This window comes from Lissotriton vulgaris, chromosome 8, assembly GCF_964263255.1.
Source record: "Lissotriton vulgaris chromosome 8, aLisVul1.2, whole genome shotgun sequence".
In the NCBI taxonomy this organism is placed as follows: domain Eukaryota; kingdom Metazoa; phylum Chordata; class Amphibia; order Caudata; family Salamandridae; genus Lissotriton; species Lissotriton vulgaris.
In genome coordinates, this window is record NC_141696.1 from 828,916,148 (window position 1) to 828,937,004 (window position 20,857).

The 20,857-nt window shown below is 49.7% G+C and overlaps 1 protein-coding gene across 2 annotated transcripts in view; it reads right to left on the reverse strand.

Moving 5' to 3' along the window:
* The window catches only part of EIF5B (eukaryotic translation initiation factor 5B), a 697,227-nt gene that overhangs the window by 508,048 nt on the left and 168,322 nt on the right, over positions 1-20,857 (reverse strand). For both annotated transcript variants that reach the window (XM_086934729.1, XM_086934728.1), the window contains exon 7: positions 19,610-19,705. In XM_086934729.1, coding sequence (XP_086790855.1) covers positions 19,610-19,705 — 96 coding nt within the window. The remainder of the gene's footprint in view (positions 1-19,609; positions 19,706-20,857) is intronic.

Here is a 20,857-nt window from a genome sequence, read left to right on the forward strand (position 1 = left end):
TATGCGAAGAGAAGGCAGGGCAGCAACACATCCCATTGGCGTCGTAAGGGCTCCTCCAGGCCCAGGATCATTCCCTTGAGGGTTTGATTGAAGCGTTCCACCAGTCCGTTCCCTTGGGGGTGATAGGGGGTCGTAAACTTGTACGTGACCCCACATTGTTGCCACAAGGATTTCATGTAGCGGGAGATGAAGTTCGTCCCCCGGTCACTGACGACTTCTCCGGGGAAGCCCACCCGGGAGAAGATCCCCATTAGGGCCCGGCCCACTACGGGAGCCGTCACCGTCCGGAGGGGGATGGCTTCGGGATAGCAGGTGGCATGGTCCACCAGGACGAGGATGAACCGGTGACCTTGGGATGTTCGGGGGTTCCAGGAGCCCCATGATATCGATCCCCACCCGCTCGAAGGGAGTGTTGACGACGGGAAACGGTTATAGCGGGGCTTTTAGTTTTCCCTCACTCTTCCAGCTGGCTTGGCAGGTGGGGCAAGTCCGGCAGTGATTGCTCACATCGTTCCTCATCTTGGGCCAGTAGAAATGGGTCACCAGGCGGCTGTACGTTTTGTCCTGCCCCAGGTGCCCGGCGAGGGGCACATCATGCGCCAGATGCAGGAGAAAGTCTCGGAACCGGAGGGGAACCACCAGCACCCGGCTGGCCCCTAGCTCGACAATTTTCTGCTCACTGTAGAGGAGGTCGTTGTCCCAATAGACCCAGCGGGACCCCGAGGAGTCTCCGGTGCTTTGAGCGGTGGCTTGTTGTCGGATCCCCTCGAGGGAGGGACAGGTCTTCTGTTCCTGTCGGAATTGTTCTCGTTTGGGGCCACCTTCTTGGTGCCACTGGGCTAGTTCCGGAAGGTCGTGGAGTGGGGTGATCTCTTCATGGTTGGGATCCTGGGGACCGGCCTCAGGGTCAGAGTCTTCAGAGACGGCGGGTGGTGGAGGTTCGGGCCACTCCGGCTCTTCTACGGGGGGGTGGCCCGGGTGGTCATGGATCGGGTGGTCGCACAGGCCCATTCAGGGAGGCCGAGCATCCCCAGATGCTCCCTTCGCTCGACGTCCGCCCAGGGGGAACTTTCCAGGTCGTTCCCGAGGAGGCAGTCAACGGGGGCATCATCCCGGACTGTCACCTTCAGTAGGCCCGATACTCCCCCCCACTCGAAGGGAATGCGAGCCATCTGGCACAGGCTTTCAGAATTGTCTGCGGACCGTACTGGGCACAGTACATTGGGCAGGATCTGGTAGGAGGTCACCAGGTGGCCACGTCCGGCCGTCACGCTGGCTCCCGTGTCGCGGAGGGCTTCGGCCCGGTGTCCATTAATGGTGACCCACTGGCTGTACTTCTGAGTGTTGGCCGGGATCGGGGCCCGGGGGACCATGTCTCTTTCGCCCAGACATACCAGGGACATGGCGGCGGGCTCCCACCCTGTCTGTTCTGGGTCATAGTTCTCTGCCTCGCCCGTCTCCTCTACCAGGGCGGCGGCGGCGATCTAGCGGTGTGGCGGCCCAGTTGTGCTGAGTCGCTGGTTCATCGGGCAGTTGGGGTCATTGGCATAATGACCAGGTCGCTGACATTTGTGGCAGACGACGTTTGAGCGGGGCCCCGGCCGGGCTAAGGGGGCTCCTCCCCGGCCAAGGGAGGGCGAAGTGTTGGTCGGGAACGGCACCGCGGGGGCGTCCCGGTTCAGTGTCTGTCCGGCTCCTCCGCCTCGCGGACGGTGGGACCCCTGGGGGGTTCTGCCTTGGTCTCCCATCAAGTTTCTGAAGACCCGGGTGCTTTCCCAGCGATCGGCTTCGATGGCCAGTTTACGGGGCTCGGTCAGTTTGATGTCCAGGAGATGCTGCTTGAGCTCGACAAAACAGTTGTTGGAGAGGTGCTCCCATACGATGAGATTGAACAGTTGCTCGTAGGTGGTGACTTGGCTGTCTTTAATCCACCCCTCTAAGGCTCTCCTGTAGTAGTTCACGTACTCCACCCAGGTAGTACCGGGGATTCTCTTACAGTCTCGGAATCTCGGGAGTGAGTCCGTAGCGCGTAAGAAGGGCGGCTTTCATGTGCTCGTAGGAGGTCATTTCGGCGTCGGGAAGCTGTAGTAGGGCGTCTCTCCCTTCGTTGACGAATCTCCCCCACAATCCGGCACCCCAGTCTTTTTGCGGGATCCGGTGTGAGGTCATGGCTACTTCGTATGCTTTAAACCATTGTTGTATGTCGTTTTTGTAGTATTCTCGGTCGACATCCTTGGGGATGTGGACCTTGGTGTCTGCAGGAGGAGGTGGGCTCCAGCTCTCGGAGGCACCGGCCACCCCGCTTTTGGCTTTGATCTCGAGTTCTTTTAACCCCCGCTCATGCTTGTACGCCAGCCTCTTCTCCTCTAAATCCCTCTGCCTTCTTTTCTCCTCTAGGTCCCCTGGTAGCCGTAATTGCTCTAGGGCTATCTTTTTCTCGGCCAACTGTAGTTCTCCATCCAGACGGAGTCGGGCCAGCTCCAACTCGTGGAGCCGGCTTTTCTCTCGCTCTCGGGCGTCTTCGTGGGAGAGTCCCATGTTCATGTTGGCATTTCTTTCCTCTGCTGGAGTTGCGATGGCTTCTGGCTGGGTATCTGGGATCGTGATAACTTCGTTCTGGGGTGGCGTTACACTTGTGTCTACCCAAGTTTGCAGGGCCTGCTTGAAATCGTCCTTGGTGCTTAGTCCAGTGGTAGCTATGCCCAGGTCTTTGCAGAATTGCTTTAATTCTTTGTGGCTGTAGTCTTCCAGCCGTTCCATCTGGAATTGTGCGGTCGGTCTGGTTTCCTTGGTAGTCATGGTTGTGTGTTTCCGTTAGTAGTGGTTGAGTCGTTCTCTGTACGATCTGCGTCGGCTCGGATCGCACCGCCTGCCACCAATGTTAGAAAGGCGACCTGAGAGGGGAGGGCAGGGGCTCCCTGCCAGACCACCCCGAGTCTCACCCCTCCTCTGAGAACTGGCCGAGCGCGGTCGAGAGGCCTCCGAGTGAGGCTCCTCTCTTAGGATCGTACAGGTCGAACACTGCGCCACTACAGACTGACACCACACAAGGATAGGTTATCAAAGTCTTTATCAGTAAACCAGGCAGGTTATCTTTAGCAATACAATACAAGGGGATCAAGGGATCCTCAAAGTCTTTGGTAGCTGGGAGAATAGGGTAGCGGGACAGTCTTGGTACCAGTCAGGTACGGGGATACCCCGCGCTCATCTCTCAATCCTCGAGCCGGGGGGTTACTTAGAGTCGGGCCGCGGCAGCGCCAGCAGGGCTCCAAAGGTGGTTTCAGCGAGGCTGAACCGCGGCAGCGCCAGCAGGTCTCCAAAGATGGTTTCAGCGAGGATGGACCGCGGCAGTGCCAGCAGGTCTTCGAAGATGGTTTCAGCGAGGTTGGACCGCGGCAGCGCCAGCAGGTCTCCAAAGATGGTTTCAGCAAGGTTGGACCGCGGCAGCGCCAGCAGGTCTCCAAAGATGGTTTCAGCAAGGTTCGACCGCGGCAGCGCCAGCAGGTCTCCGTAGATCGTTTCAGCGAGGTTCGACCGCGGCAGCGCCAGCAGGTCTCCGAGGATGGTTTCAGCGAGGTTGGACCGCGGCAGCGCCAGCAGGTCTCCGAAGATGGTTTCAGCGAGGTTGGACCGCGGCAGCGCCAGCAGGTCTCCGAAGATGGTTTCAGCGAGGTTGGACCGCGGCCGCGCCAGCAGGTCTCCGATGAGTTCTTCTCGGTGTCTCTCGACTCCAGGATACAACTCCCGACCCATTCCAGGGCTGCCCCAGATATAGGTCTGCAGTCCTTTGATGTCCGGACCCTCGCACCTGGGGGCCAGAGGGGCCGGGATGAGAGCGACCAGACACTCAGCAGGGGGTGGAGCCAGCGCCCAGGGAGGCAGGAGGGCGATCGAAACCCGGCGTCCGGGGGCGGCTGAAGACTCATCGAAACTCTCGTCCTCCGTGAGGTGCCAAGTGGCCGATTTACCACCTGGGCGGATCTTGGTGCCTCGATGTCGGGGCTGCGTGGGGGCCGCAGCCGGGGTCGGGCCGAGGCCACGAGGTCTGGATGAGGGAGGCCCAAGATGGAGTCGAGGCCTGTGAGGGTGGCCCAGGATGGGTATCGGGCCCGTAGTGTGGGCGAGTCGGAGTCGCCATGTCCTGATGGCGGGAGCGCGGAGGTCGCCCATGATGGCGGCCCTCATGTAGGGTTGGAGAGGGTCTCTTCAGCCCGTAGGACAGAGGCGATGTTGGCCAGGGCCCGCCAGGCGGGGGAGCGGGACCACGCCACGTGGCCAGTTCCAACAGGAATGTTACCTAGGAAAGCCATGGATGCCCCTAACTTGCGTGTGGAATGCGCTCTTGGGGGAACTGTTAATGTGTGTTTAGCTTTTTGATAACAGATCTGTATGCACTTAACAATCCATCTGGCTATATCCGATTTGGAAATGGGGTTGCCTTTGTGCTGTGGAGAAAAGGCAACAAACAGTTGCTTAGTCTTTCTGAAATCTTTTGTCCTCTCTATGTAATACAGGAGAGCTCTTTTAACATCTAGTGTGTGCAGTGCTCGGTCTGCCACTAAATCTGGATTTGGGAAGAATACTGGCAGTTCTATTGTTTGGTTAATGTGGAACTGTGATACCACCTTAGGCATAAATTTAGGGTTGGTACGTACTACCCTATTAGCATGAATTTGTATGAAAGGCTCTTGAATAGTTAGGGCTTGAAGGTCACTTCCACTCCTTAGCGATGTGATCACTACTAGAAAGGCCACTTTCCATGTCAGAAATTGTATCTCACAAGAGTGAAGAGGTTCAAAAGGTGGTCCCATTAGTCTGGTCAGAACTATGTTTAGATTCCCGACAGGTGAAGGCGGGTGTCTGGGAGGAATTACTCTTTTGAGTCTCTCCATAAAAGCTTTAATGGCTGGCACTCTGAAAAGGGAAAGGTGCTGCCTGTTTTGAAGATAAGCTGCCATTGCAGCTAAATGTATCCGGATGGAACTATATGCCAGATTGCATCTGTGTAGATGTAACAAATAACATATAATGTTTTGAGTTGATGCATCTAGCGGATTTATGTCATTATTGGAACAATAAATGACAAATCGCTTCCATTTTGCCGCATAACATGCCCTGGTTGTAGGTCTTCTTGCCTCCTTGATAATATTATTACAATTAGGGGACAGGTTCAGGTAGCCAACCTCTATGACCTCAGGAGCCATATTGCAAGGCTCAACTGTTGCGGATCTGGGTGCTGAATGTCTCCATGGCTCTGAGTGAGGAGACTGGGTGTGAGTCGCAGTCGTTGGTGAGGCACCACGGAAAGTTCTAGTAACGTGGTGTACCATGCCTGCCTTGCCCATGTTGGAGCAACTAGGATGAGTGTCACTGAGTGCTGCAGCAGTTTGCGCGCCACCAGCGGTATGAGCGGTGCCGGAGGAAAAGCGTACGCAAATCTGCCTGACCAGTTCATCCATATCGCATTGCCCTGAGACTGTGGGTGTGGGAACCTGGCTGCGAAGGTTTGGCATTTTGCATTTTCCTTTGTGGCGAACAGGTCTATCTCTGGATGACCCCACTGCTGGAAATACGGTTGTAGCACCGAGGGATGTATCTCCCACTCGTGCATCTGATGGCTGTGCCTGCTGAGCAGGTCTGCCATCTGGTTGTCCCTGCCTGGGAGGTGTTCTGCCATGAGGAACATGTTTCTTTGAATGGCCCACTTCCACATGCTCTGAGCTAGGTCTGACAACTGTGAAGAGTGTGTCCCTCCCTGCTTTTGGATGTAGTACATGGCAGTCATGTTGTCCGTCCGGATCAGCACGACCTTGTTGCACAAATGCAATTTGAACGACTTCATCGCCATGAAGATTGCCATCAGTTCCAGAAGGTTGATGTGCATCTTCTTTTGCTGCGTCGTCCATAGTCCCTGCACTGTGTAATGGAGGACATGCGCTCCCCAGCCCTGGAGAGATGCGTCCGTCGTCAGCACTATCTGTGGTACAGGCTCCTGGAACGGTCGTCCCCTGCAAATGTTTTGTGTGTTCCACCAATGCAGAGAGTTGTGTGCACAACCGGTCACCAACACTAGGTCTTTTAGCTGTCCTTGAGCCTGGTTCCACTGATGTGCTAAGCACTCCTGAAGTGGACGCATGTGTAGCCTCGCGTGAGGGACTATGAAGATGCAGGAGGCCATCATACCTATCAGCTGCATGAACACTTGCGCCGGGAGTGAGTGTTGGGGTCTGAATCTCTGAATCAGCAATTGCATGCTGTTGATTCTTGCTGAGTTTGGCTTTGCTTTTGCTGCCAGAGTGTCTATTGTCGCTCCTAGGTACTGTTGTACATGTGCGGGTTGAAGATGAGACTTTGGGTAATTCAGTGAAAAACCTAGACTGTGTAGGAGGTGAATTGTGCGAGACAGGTGGCTGGCACATTGCTGGGCTGACTTTGCTTGGATAAGCCAGTCGTCCAGATAAGGATAGACATGGATGTGTTGTCTCCGAAGGTGCGCAGCTACTGTCGCCAAGCACTTGGTAAACACTCGGGGGCTGTTGTGACCCCGAAAGGCAGGACCTTGAACTGGTAATGCTGGTTGTTTATGGTGAACCTGAGATATTTCCTGTGTCCCGTGTGAATCGGAATGTGGAAATATGCGTCCTTCAGGTCTAGTGTTGCTAGGAAATCTCGCTGACTGAGCAGTGGTAGAATTTGCTGCAAAGTGAGCATGTGAAAATGTTCTGACAAGATGTATTGGTTCAGGGGTCTGAGGTCTAGAATGGGCCTGAGAGACCCGTCCTTTTTTGGGATTAAGAAGTACAGCTAGTACACCCCTGTACCCTGTTGTTCTAAAGGCACGAGTTCTATGGCCCCTTTTTGCAGCATGCAGATGACCTCTTGCTGCAATAAGTGCATGTGCTCTGCGGACATAGGACGGTGCCTTGGGGGTACGTTGGGTGGAGTGGAGGTCAGTTCTAGACAATAGCCGCATTGGATACGTTGTCTCACCCACCTGTCTGTGGTAATGCCTTCCCAGACTGGCAGGAACTGCTGAAGTCTTCCCCCGACCGGTGTTATATGGTCTGGGGGCAGTGACAAGACGTCACGGTTTAGTGTTGGCGGAGGATCTGGCGTTATTATTTCCTCGTCCTCTGCCTTTGGTGCGGTTGCCACGGTATCCACCCGATTGTTTTTGTTATAGGTGGTCTGTGTGCCTCTTTTGTTGTATTGGGCTTGCTGTGATGCTTGACCTCTAGAGCCTCCCCTGTTACCGGAGCGACAAAAGGAACCTCCCCTGAACTGTTGTGACTGCAGAGCTCCCATGGATTTGGCTGTCTCAGTGTCTTTCTTAATTTTTTCTAGGATTGTGTCCACATCAGGACCAAATAAACAGGGTTAACAGGCTGATTGAGTAATGTGGTTTGAATCTCTGGCTTGAAACCAGAGATGCGTAGCCAGGCATGCCTTCTGAGCATCACACTTGTATTGATGGCCCTAGCTGCTGTGTCTGTTGCATCTAGCGCACATTTAATGGATGCATTTGATATCAGTTTCCCCTCCTGTATCAGCATTTCTGCTCCCTCCTTATAAGCATCAGGCAAGTGATGTAGTAGTTGCTCTAACGTGTCGTAATGAGCCCCATCATATCTCGCTAATAGGGCCTGTGTATTTGAGATTCTCCAGATATTCGCCGCTTGAGCCGCTACTCGTTTTCCAGAAGCTTCCAAGATTTTGAATTCTTTGTCCGGAGGAGGAGCATCACCACTTGTTTGAGAGTTTGCTCTCTTACGAGCATTAGCCACTACTAAGGAGTCCAATGGCAGCTGGCCCTTGATATACGTAGGGTCTATAGGCGCAGGCCGGTATTTCCTTTCAATTCTTGGGTTCACAACCCTTGCGGTTTCTTTGAAAATGTCACCAGCGTGTTTAAGGACACCCTTCAGCATAGGAAATGTCTTTACTGATCTTTCTGAAGTTGAGAAAGTGTCAAACAAAAAGTCTTCCTCTACTGGGTCAGCGTGCATTTCTACATCATGATTATTTGCTGCCCTTTCAATTAACGCGTTAAACGCAGCTGTATCTTCAGTTTGCGAGGTTTGGACCGTATAGGACTGAGTGTCAGGCGTGGTGTGTGGCTCACCCAGGTCAACCGGGTCAGTCCAGGGTTGAGACTCCTCTTGATCTGTGTCAATAGGATAATTAAATTCCTCCTCATTGTAGCCTTCCCCCACATCCTCATTAGTACGTGTGGGTGAATAGGTATATTCCTGTCCATAAGACTCCAGAGGCTCAAAAAGAACAGGTGAGGTGGCAGAGTCCCTTTTTTTTTTGAGTGGGATCTTGTATGATTCCATAGGATTTTCTGGAATGATCTTTCTTTTATAAATAGTGAGTCTGCCAGAATCCGAGTCGATGAACAGTTTCGACTGGTTATCATGGGAGGGCGCTTGGAACACAATGTCCTCTTCTATGGGCTGATTCCTTGCTACTACTGACACCTTTTTGGCCGTTTCGATGCTTTGTTGTGGCTCGAACGCCTTAGGTCGTGCGGTCGGGGGCAGCCCGAACTTTATCGGTGGCGTAAGCATTGGAGACGGACTGACCTTCTTCGAGGGTGGTGCCGTCTTCGATCCGACTGACTTAGTCTCATCACCAGTTTGTTTTTGGCCTTGCGTTGACTCGAGCTCTTGGTGCGCAGCAGGCACGCTCTTTTGCTTCGACTTGACATGCTCTTTCGAGACGATTTTGGTCTTCGACTCGAAGGCCTTGACCACCAGTGGCTTGGAGGCTGGAAGCTTCGGATCGAGAGTCTTCTGAGCCTTGAGTCCCTTGTTAGTGTCGCCATCTTTTGACGTCGACGGCGTCAGTGCGACATGCTTGACCTTAGTTACAGGCTTTGGGGCCCCAATCTTCGGGCCGACACCCCCTTGTGACCCCGAAGGGTCGATGACACTCTTCAATTTGATTGGATCCGATGAATCCGAAGTCGTCAATCCGAGGACTGTCTTTAGCAGTTTCGGTTTCGATTTTGTGTCTGTCGGTTTCGGTTTCACCGTTGACTGTGGTTGATCGACCGATGGCTCCTTTCTTAGCCGGGCCTTGACGCAGGGCTATAGAATGTAGTTGAAGATATTGGCTAAGGCCTTCCAGCGATGCCTCGACCTGAGCCTTTGAAAGTACAGTGTCATTATCGGCCCCCGCAACTGCGGTTGGGCCTTGCTCATCGCTCGAGTCGTCATCGACGGCTCCGATGGCCTGTGCGTCGTCTCCTACCTAGACGACGTCTTCATCATGGACGTAGTCTTCTTCTTCCTCGTCAACATACTTAGAGTTCTGCTCAGACGCAGGATCAGACTGTTGTTCAGGATCCTCCTCATCGACGACCTCGTCGTCTTCAGCCTCGAAGATGTTCTCCGGGTCGGGCGCTGTTTTCTGCGCCGACTGTCTCGCGGCACGTCGAAGCTGAAATGTTTTCTTTGACCTGAACCGAGAACAGGCCATGCAGCTGGCCTCGTCGTGGTCCGGAGATAGGCATTTATTGCACACCGGGTGCACATCGATGTGAGGGTATTTAGAGTTGCAAACGGGGCATCGTTTGAACGGGCTCCGTTCCATCGTCGATCGTTGATGGGGCCTTTGGTGTCGAAAAGGGCAAGCAACCTTCGACATCCAGCTCGAAGAACTGGAACAAGTATGCGGCACCGAACGAAAAGACAATGCCGACGCCCCGAAGGGCTTTTGGCTTTGTGAAAAAGTTTTTTATATTGATTCCGAACTTGAGTTAAGAAAGTACATCCGAACCCAATGGCGGAAAAAAACAATCTGAGGATGGAGAGGATGCCCATGTGCACTGTAGTCCAGGGGAAGAGCCACCTATCTCGTGATACTTCGATGACTCTTCCAGGCCAACAATGTGCAATCATCCGGACCCAACACTAGGCAGCGATCTATGCACAGATATGAATTCAGCAACCCACATGCCAACCCACATGCCTCGAACACACCTTTACCCCCCTAGACCGGGTACAAACTTCTTTTAGGAAGGTGTTTTGCCCCCAGGTTTTCAGGGGGGGCCGGATGAGGTAGGGGACGCTCATTCTGCTGGGCTGCTGTCCCAACCCAAACAGAGGTCAGGGCTCCAGTCACGGACAGTACCAGGACCGAGCTCGCTTCGGAAACTTTTGCCCCACCCGTGGGCAGAGAGGCAAGAACCGAGGAGGCAGAGGAGGTGGAACCGGCTCCAATTCTTCCGGTGAATGTTCTCCCTTTATCCCTTCTAAGAGTGGGGGGCTGTCTGGCGCATTTTTTCCCAATGTGGACTTCCATCACGGGGATGCTTGGGTTCTACAAACGGTAAGGGGCTTTCACATAGTGTTTCAAGGGTCACCTTATCAGGCCACACCTCCTCGCCCCCTCTGTTTTTCAGTCGGAAGCCACCTTGATCAACAGAAGATCCAGTCCCTCCTAGACAAGGGTGCGATTGCGGAGTCTACGCTGCACCCAAGAGGTTTTTTTCCAGCAATCTTTTTCTCCTCGACAGAGTAGACGGGGCGGCGCCCAGTCATCAATTTGCGCGAGTTCAACGCGTGGCTAGTCTACAGCCACTTCAAGATGGAGGGTATCCATCTTCTTCGCGACATTCTCCAACCAGGCGATTGGATGGCACGCCTCGACTTCAAGGACCCCTACTTGGCGATTCCTATATTTCCTCCCCACCGTAGGTTTCTCCAGTTTCTTTGGCGGGACAAGACTTACAGTTTTCCACCCTTCCGTTCAGTCTTTCCCTTCGCCCCTTGGTGCTTCACCAAGGTTCTTCGGCCGGTGATGAAATGCTTACGAGCGTCGGGCGTGAGGCTCATAGTCTACCTAGATGACATCCTGCTGATGGCGCAAGGTATCTCCTTCAGAACCTTTGGTTTGTCATAAACTAAACCAAATCCACTCTATCTCCGTCTCGAAGAGTTATTTTTCTCAGGTTTTTGATGGACTCGGTAGAAGCCACTCTTGGTCTTCCCTCACGCAAGATGACGAAGATTTAGCACGAGATTCGGAGTGTTCTAGATCAGACTCAACTATCCCTCTGTCAGGTGGCTCGTATGGTAGGCCTTCTTTCGTGTTCCATTCAAGCGATCTTTCCCAGGCCGCTCCATTACAGGGCACTTCAGCGTCTCATGGCGACGCATCTGCGCAGGGGCGGACCATATTCCCACAAAGTGTGCCTACCCCAGAGGCCAGGGAGGAGCTGCAATGGTGGCTCGCCAACATGGAGGCGTGGAATGGTTGGGCCATCTTCAGTTCTGCGTCAGATACAGTTATAGAGTCCGACGCGAGCAGATCAGGCTGGGGCGCGAGATGTGGCGCCTTCACCATGGGGGGGGGGGGTCCCCTTCGGAGCAATGTTTGCACATCAATTGTTTGGAGCTTCCGGCTGGTTCATTCAGGATCAAGTGCTGGACCAAGGACTCCATACATTCTTGCGTCCTCCTCAAGATGGACAATATATCCTGCGGTCACCTATATCAACCATCTGGGAGGAACACGCTTGAGGGCCCTTTTGGACCTAGCGGCAAATCTTTGGCAGCATTGCCTAGACAACTGGATCTCGGTCATGGCGGAATACCTGCCGGTACAGAACAACCAGGTGGCAACTTCCTCTCCCGCCACCTGCACAACCAGAGTATCTGGCAATTGCATCCAGGAGTGTTTGCAGACCTACAATTCCTCTGGGGTCCTTTTTCGGCGGATCCCTTCACGTCTCACCTGGAACTTCACCTGCCCAGATTTTTCAGCTGGAGACCGAATCCTTTGGCGGAGCAAATGGACGCTTTCCTACAGGATTGGCAAGGGGAGACGGGTTATTCTTTTACCCCGTTCTCAATGATAACCAGGGCCTCGTCCCAGTTTTGGCACCAGGGAGCGAAGGTGGGGCTCATTTCACCGATCTGGAGGTCTCAAGTGTGGTTTCCAGTTCTTCTGGAACTTTCTTGGGATTCTACAATCCCACTCCCCTTTTTCCGACTCTTCTCTTCGATCCGGATAGGACTCCTCATCCGGTGATCGAGCAGGGTGCCCTGAGGCTCATGGAAGGTGTGGATTATAGGGGACGATGGGCGGTCCTAGGCCTTTTGGGAGTGACTGAGAAGTTCATGTCTAAGGACTGGGCAGATAGCACGATCAAACGTTACCGATCTACTTGGAGACAGTGTTGTCGCTGGTGTCTGCGACGGGGTATCGATCCTGTGGCAGCAGATCTGACCGCCATCTTACATTTTATGGCCTCCCTGGCGGAAGACTGTTTGGCTTAACAGACCATTAATACTTTCCACTCTGCCATATCGGTGGGACATGCTGTGGTAGATGGTTCCTCGGTTGGTGAACATCCTTTGGTTTGCCGTCTCCTTCGCGGGTATCAGTCTTTCGCTTCCCCCGAATCCGCGCTACTCCCAGTTGTGGGATGTCAACCAGGTTCTGATTTTGCTCATATCGTGGCAACCTAATGGATATCTCTCTAGAAAGGAGCTATCTGCAAAACTGGCCATGGTGTTCGGTCCGATTTCTTGCCAACGTGTTTGATGTCCGGGCTCTAGATGTGTCGGGTAGAGTTTTCCTCCCCACAGGAGTGACGTTTACAATCCGGAGTCACACCAAGTGTGGAACGACATCTATCTCTTACTCTGCATTCCCGGATTCTCCAAAGCTGTACGTAGTCTCCTGTCTCAAGGCTTATGAGGAGATGACGGAAGAGTTCAGACCCCCTGGAGAGAACCAGTTGCTCATTGCCCTCAAGAAACCCCACAAGGCTGTGTCCTCGCCCACAATTGCATGTTGGGTTCGATGGATGATGCAAGTAGCGGGCATTGATATGCGGGCTTTCGGTGCGCACTCTACTAGGGGTGCAATGGCCTCCAAAGCATTTACCCTGGAAGCACGTCTAGAAGACATTCTGAATGCTGCAGAATGGTCTTCAGACTCTACCTTTAAACGGTTTAATTTCAAACCGGTTATTGATATGGCTCACTTGGTGGTGAGCAAGCTTTAAAACAAGCATAATCCTCGCCTCAGGTCCTGACATAGAATTAAAAATTTCCTAGCTAACGTAACGGAAAGTTTCAATTCTATTAAGGACCCGGAGGCGAGGATTATCCCAGCCAGACACTAATTCTTGTACCCTTGCCCTCCCTCGTATTAGAGTAAGTAACTTCTGCCTCATTATTATGTATGGTACAGGTCTTACTGATTTGCTTAATGTCAGGACTAAACCCTAAACATTTCTGTCACTTACGTTTACTTTGCTCTTTGCAGGGGATTCAAATAAAAATTACTCCTGATATGAATTTTCTGGCTGACCGAGCGACGAAAGAGGAAGCATGGGCAAGGACAGAGGACTATCAACACGAGGACGACCCCTGATTGGCCCAGTTGAAGGAACACTACATAGAGACACACTCTATTGTTGTCTGCTGATTCCCTATGGTTTATGGGAAAGTTGTTGTTTTATTTGACTTTAAAATGGCTGCTGTCAATAAATGTGAAGAAAGAAAAGCATAATCCTCGCCTCCTGGTCCTTAATAGAATTGAAACTTTCTGTTACGGTAGCTAGGACATTTTTCATTATCTGCATAAATCTTGCAAAGTATTAGTATACCTGCCTGTACCAGGCATGGCTTGGTTCTAGAAAATAAAATATAACAAACAAATTTTTTACAACGATATTGGTCTGAGTTCAGTCTTTGTGTGAGTGACATCATTTCTTGCCTGCGTGTGTACAATACATGCTTAACACTACACTCTGATAACACCTTACTGCTCACCCACACTACAACAAATAGAGTGTAAGGTATTATCTACTTTTACCTCCGTCTTCCTTTGAGGTTCCACTGGACTCTGTGCACACTATACCTTACTTTGGTACAGTATATACAGAGCCAGTTTCCTACACTTACTTCAAGAAATCAGGGGCAATAAAGCGGACACTGAAAAGGCATAAATGAACGGTTAATGAAGCTTAATTGTAAAAGCATGATAAACCCTCACCCAAATATTTTGGTACGCTTCATCACTGGGTTCTCCATCTAGCACTTTGCAGTATCCTTTCTTAGAAGGACTTGTTGTGTAATATATTGTGCAGTGGAGAAAGAAGTTAAAAAAAAATCAGTATGTATGTGTACCAAAAATGGTGCGTGGAACACATTATGAGGAGGCTTTGCAACTTGTATGGTATTAACATTTGTGCTGCTCGGGTGCCAACAAATCTAAAAACAATCAGGTCTATAGTTTACGCATATCAGGTCACTGAAGTTGACATGTTTCAGCATCATTTAAGTTTTGGACCTTTCATCAGGGCCTATTTCTAGGTACAAAAAAGAACACATATACAAAATGGTTTCTTGTGTTCGAGTAGAGACATTGCTACGGAGAATGAAAATATTTTGGTTAACTGAAAATTGTTATAGTTTTTAGGTCGAGGACCTAAGGCTACGCTTGCGCAGTCTCCGGGAGGAGATTTAATGTTTTGGAGTATGGGGGCTTGAACCCGCCTCTCTTCTCCATTGGCTGGCTTCCTAAACGGAGGCCAGCCATTGGAGGAGAGGGTCATCACTCCTTTAAAGCCCCGTCTCTTTCGGATTCGGGGCTTTTTTTGCGTCCTTTCGGTTGTGACGTCATTAGTCACTCAGAACGCCAAAAACACGCCCCCGATTCTGAAAATTTCGGCGCTCGGAGTGCACGGGCTTTCACAGGGAACCTCAAAGAACACAGACAGCCCACAGCAGATGTCACTCGTCTTCATTTCTGCACTGCTTGCAAAATGCAACAGCCTTCAAAGTCTCACGGAATACCACCAGCTCTGGCCCTGCCCTTCACTCCACTGGGAACACCAAACTCATATATTACAGATACACGGAGCGCTTTTCAGCCTGGCACCGTCATGCCACTGGGCACACAATACAGTCTGCGGAATGCAGGCTTCACAGCTACATGCCTTACATAGCATTTCTGCACGCGGCCCAATACCAGACATGTGGCGCTGGAGAAAAGAACTTTCTCTCGTTACCTGTCATTATTATTCCCTGAATATCTCTGTCTAGCCAAATACCCCGGTGTATTTAGAATTGCAATTGTTTGTTTAATACATTCATAATGTCTGTACGGCATTTCACACATCCACACGTCTTTAACAAGCCAGAGTGATCCAAAAGTGTGCGTGATACAGCAGCATGCGAGTAAATCTGTTAAACTTGCTAGATTTTTGTCTGGTCTGAGCAATGGGTGTTCTGATAAGGGCATTCACGTGCCTTTAGAATACCCAGTTGATAGGTGCTGCTGTGCTCGCGCTGTTACACGCATCCTCTTCATCAATGCTTCTTGTACCTGAGAGGAACCCTTTGTGCAACTAAGTTCTGATCAGACGCGCCACGCCCCACCCTTCCTCACTCTCATCCCCATCGGTTTCATAACCGATTCTTCCCCATCACCTTGATGCTACTAGACACAATCTACCTATTGGTCAAGGTGGGGCAAGAGATGCCCAACGCCAGCCCAAGATCACACCAATATAAGCGGGAGCAGCCAGGAGGCAGCAGCAAAGGAGCTGCAGCAAACTTCTCAGGTGCTCTTCCGTCGGGAGGGGGCAAACCCTAGATGCCTGGCCCCACCCGCAGACCCAGCATGCAAGGCACCGAAGCAGGCACTCACTCACCGCGAAAGCTTGCAGCCTCTCCCTGTGCAGCTCAGCCTCCGCCATCCTGCAGGGAGCACGTGCCGAGAGCGGTCTGCAGAAACACTGTCACCCAGGGAGACCGTGCGAGGCTCCGGAGCGCGAGCGGGCTCTGCGCTGCTCCTGTGGGAGTGAGCGGGGGAGGGGGCTGCCCGCCGCCCAGCTGTGCGGCTGCAGGCCGGAGCTGGCCGCCGCCGCACAAGCCATGTGTGCACTGAAGGCCTCAGCCAACGCTCGCCTCCTCTGGGGCGAAGGGGGCTCCCTGGAGCTGCAGGCATGAGTCTGAGGTGGGATGCGACAGCCCGTGGTGGGGGAACAGAAGATTGAATTCCGTAGCCACGGTCTACATAAGTGGCCGAAGCGGTCTGTTTTTATTTTAGACATGCAGCAACAGCAAGCCGTTGAAGGAAGCAAAGCAGGGCGTGCCTGTCTTTCGTGCAGCAGGTGTAGTGGCACCCGGGCTAACTCCACCTGCTGTTTCAGTCATAACAAATGATGACTGTCGTTACAACCGAGGTGCCTCTCGCTTGCTTTAGGGTACCTGGTCCCCGGAGGTATATATATGTGGTATGTAGTTATACCTTCCTCTCTCTCCACCTGATAGTTTCACAAACAGAAGCGTTTCCACTGCGCGCAGTTATTGGATATAAGAGCCCATTGCATTGTGGTTTTTTGATTTTCAAGAAAGCAGACGTGTTCATTGCAACTTTATTTTACACATTTATCTGACATTTTAATGAATATTTAGAGCTCTGTTCCAGGTAATCGTGTTGTTTAAAATGCATAAGTCAAGCAGGCCTTAGAACTCGGATGTCGTTAGGAGTTTGCAAACTGTGAGAATAAGTTAGTTTTCTATTGACATGTTTTCCTTACACATGCCTACGTCCCAGATTGTAGCAGTACAATGATTGGAGGGGAAGGTAGAATAAGCCTGCATGTACAAGAGCCGGGTGCAGGAATGGCAAGTATGTAAGAGAAAGCTTGGGGCATCAGATCTTAACCTAAACTGCTGGGCCATTTGGAGTGAAGATAAAGCAGCCAAGAGATGAGAGAGAGAAGAGTGCAGAGGTTTGATAAGCCATGGCGGAACAGCGTTAAGTGGGGAGGGTCTGTAGTTCGTTCTGTATCTTTTCATTTTAACTTTCTTTCTCACAGCCATCTTCCCCTTTTTCTTACTACCTTTCCAGCTTTTCCTAGTTTCCATTCTGCTGTTCCCAAAACCTCTCCCTTTCTGCGATGCTTTCCATTTCTGTCACAGTTCTTATTCATCCCTTCCTTTTACTCTGTCCACTGCCTCCATTCCTCTTTGTTTATTTTTTTTATTTCCAACTTCCTTTTACCTTTTCAATATGTATGTCCCCTTTCACCAGTCCTCTTACTTTCCCTCTTTCTTACTGCTTCCTACTATTTTCACTCTATTTTTACTCGACTTTCCTTACTCTATTTCTTTCTTTTGACCATTTTCGTCTACTGAATCTTAACTTTTTTTTACCAAGTCATCTTCTTTGCTATATAATTCTCATTTTCTGATCGTTGCTGTAGTTCACCGACATTACCCCATCTGCCTCTATGCTCCTCTCCTTTCTACCCTTCTGTCTTTCCTCCTATCTCTCGCTTCTATTTTTACCTCTATTATTTTTCTTTCCCTGTCCCCTCCCATCCTCCTTAGTTCGGTCTCTTTCTCACCCTTTGTACCATTCTCTCCTTGTTCCTCTGCTCTGTTTTATTCATCCTTCTCTATTTCCTTGTCTTTATCTTTTGGCACTTCTGTACTCCTCCTCTTCAAAATTTCTTGAGGTACACAAATTGCTGGAAGCTGAAATCCTACCGGTTTATTTCGCTTATCTGTCCTAAACACGTTTCACAATTCAGTGCCAAAACAACACATTGTGTCACTGTGCTCCATAAAAGGCATACATTAACATACCGTTATCTACTATTCGAATCCCTTTTCTCTCTATTTTCACGCTGTCCTTTCTCTCCTTTTCTTCTTTGTGTAGCCCACTCTTCATGGTTTCTCTTTTTTAGTTATTTCTAACTCCTCACAGCCACATGCCTTACATAGGCATTTCTGCACGTGGCCCAATCCCAGACATGTAGCGCTAGAGAAAAGAACCGGAGGCCATATCCAGCACCTCACAGCCAAAGGTCGAGGGTCACAGAGGCAACTCTGGAGGTAATGAGCACCACAGAGGTCACAGCGGGAACACATGTTCTGCATTACTGTGCGACCCGGACTGTCCCGAACCGTGCCCCCCATCCGTCAGAAGAGAATGTGACACATTGCATGCACATGTCATCTCTCTTAGCCTGCCCCTCTGTCGTGAGGGTGGCTCTGTGTAGGCGGCTCTGTGAATGACTGTGTGGGTGGCTCTGTGTGGGTGGCTTTGTGTGGGTGGCTCTGTGTGGGTGTGAATGCAATAGGTCATTCATTTGCGAGCGATTAAGCTATTGGCATTGTAAATGACAATGCCATTTATTTAACGATGAAGCTATTGGCAATGTAAATGACAATGCCATTTATTTATGATTTAAAAAAAAAAATAATTCATGAGCAATGCCAATAGCTCTACCTTTAATAATGCCAAGACCATTGCATTGTAAATGCTTGTTTGTTACTGATACTGATTAGGGTCTGTACGAGAAGATGGTGTCCGATTGTGCCCATCTCATTATCATACTTCCAAACGCTCCATGTTCATGGGGTTGTGGTGTTCTAAATATAGAAATATAAAAAGTGGCTTGGGTCTACAAACCTTTCCAGTTCCTCGATATATTTAGCCCGTGTACACTTGCAGGAATCAAGCTACATTTCAGTGAGTCTCTAGTAGATTAGTCCATTTGATGCATGGATGTGTTACCTGTTTTTACAAAGAATCTCACCTACTAGCATGTGTCCTTAAGTATAAACAATTTTGTGAACTTTTAGGAAAGCTTAGTTGTGGCTTGCCATACACACACACAGTGAAAACATTGACTCCAGTAGATTAAGTTTGATCAAAACTTAGAACAACATACTGTGTTTGTTAGATACACAGAGAGGGATACTAGAGGATATCTGGCCTCACAGTTTGAATGTGATGCGGGTTACAATATTATGGGCTTGTCCTCTTACCTATAGAGCCAAGTGCTCCAGATTGCTCCACTGGGGAGGTCAAAAGACATGTAGAGAGTGTGGGTTTTTTTAATATCCATTCTGGATGATGTAATTCTCATTTTTCAGAAAACATAGTGGCGCAGTCAAGAAAAGCATGGGGCAGACTCCGTGGTGGAGCACATACTCTTATCTACAAAGTCTGTGCACTGAAGGAGAATGTAGAGATGTGTAACAGGGCTCAGATGATACAGGTCCTGCCACATCCTTGCAGGAAATGCAGTAGAGGGCACACTGTACATCAAACATCCTATTTTTCCATAACACTGAATCTGGTTATGAAAGAAGCCCATGTCTAATTTTGTCAATGGTAAAATACATGTTGTGCAGTCAGATCACTTCCCTAACTAGAGATTTTTATTTTGAGAGTTATATAGTTAGATGGACCACACTATTATTGAATGTTACATAGTATTCAGAAGTTCATGTTAGCATGCATGTGCTACTAGGATATAATCTCTCCAGTGTTACGGAAGTGGCGATGGATGTTGAGCAGAATTATCTATTGAATATGCAAAACCAAAAACTATTTTTTTTAAGTTAACTCAATAGACATTAGGTGACTCGGCACATGGTTTATGCTCTGTCAACATATATCAAGATTTCAGTTACGTGCATTAAAGACAATTACTAACCCAGGAAAATTAAGCAATTATTGATGAATTGTTATTCTGCCAACAGATTACACAATTTATTTTTATGGATGAAGGTTTCAGGGAAAAAAGAATACACAAAAAGCACAATTTTGTTACTCTTACTTTCTTTGTTTTCCAATTGTTGTTTCTTCTTTTTTTTGTCAACATAAATTGGTCTCTTCTTTGGCACAGAATCATCTTTGGATGGCACTTCAACACCTGCAAAAGTGATAAAAGCAAAAAGATCCAAAACTAGCTCTCAGGATTTATCCATTACAACTGATGAGATGAGCCTTTCCACTCTTCACAATCAGTACTTAACAAGGATGGTGGAATCGCAATGTAACAGAAAAAGCCTAAAGTTAGCAACGCAATTTAATTTGTTATTATTCCTTTCAAATGATTTTCGTTTCTATTTAAAATACAGTTCATATACATTATGTATAGATATATACATAATGATAGATCTACACACGTTTTAATATGGTTAACTTGCTTCCGATATGTTGAGCTCCATGTAGGGAGCACAGATTAGAGGGGCAAAAGTGTTCAATTGCTAAGAACTTTGGCATCCTGTCAAAAACTGCACAAAATTCATCAGGAGTTTACATATTTAGTTTTCTTTCGGTATCAACGTTACGTAAAGTATGGGCTTTATACAGATCTGCCAAGAGGTGTCCCATAGTTTTCATCTGCTGATAATTCCGACACCATTTGACAGATCTGCATACAAGATGAAAAGCTGGGATTAGTTTTAACTTGCATACTGTATGTGTAGCTAGTGGTTGGCAGCCAGCACTAATCCCCTGATGCTGCCTACTGTATCTATGGAAGTATAACAATGTAGATATATGTCTTGATGATGGAAAGCAACCTCTATGCAAACAAGTTACTTACCTTTGGTAATGATCTTTCTGGTGAATAGTCTATATAACCGTAGATTCCTCACCTTATAAATATTTCAGAGTGCCACAGTAGATCCGTAAACTCAAAAAGCATTGTCCCTGCATCCTCATAGGTGGCGTTGTAAAACTCTGCGCCACTCCGAAAGTGACGGGTGCAGCCAAATGGAATATGCTACTTACCAGTATGCATCTGTTCTTGGCATGTAGGGCCGCTAACATTCATATCTTGTGCATAGATCGCCGCCTAGTGTTGGGTCCGGATGATTGCACCTTGTTGTCCTGGAAGAGTCTTTGAAGTATCATGAGCTAGGTGGCTCCTCCCCTGGACTACAGTGCGCATGGGCATCATCTCCATCCTCAGATTGTTTTTCGCCATTGTGGCAGAGATGGAGTCCAATACAATACTTGATGACCATGCTTACAAATAATTCTGACTGCTACAGCTGCGACAGGCACCGGGGAGGAT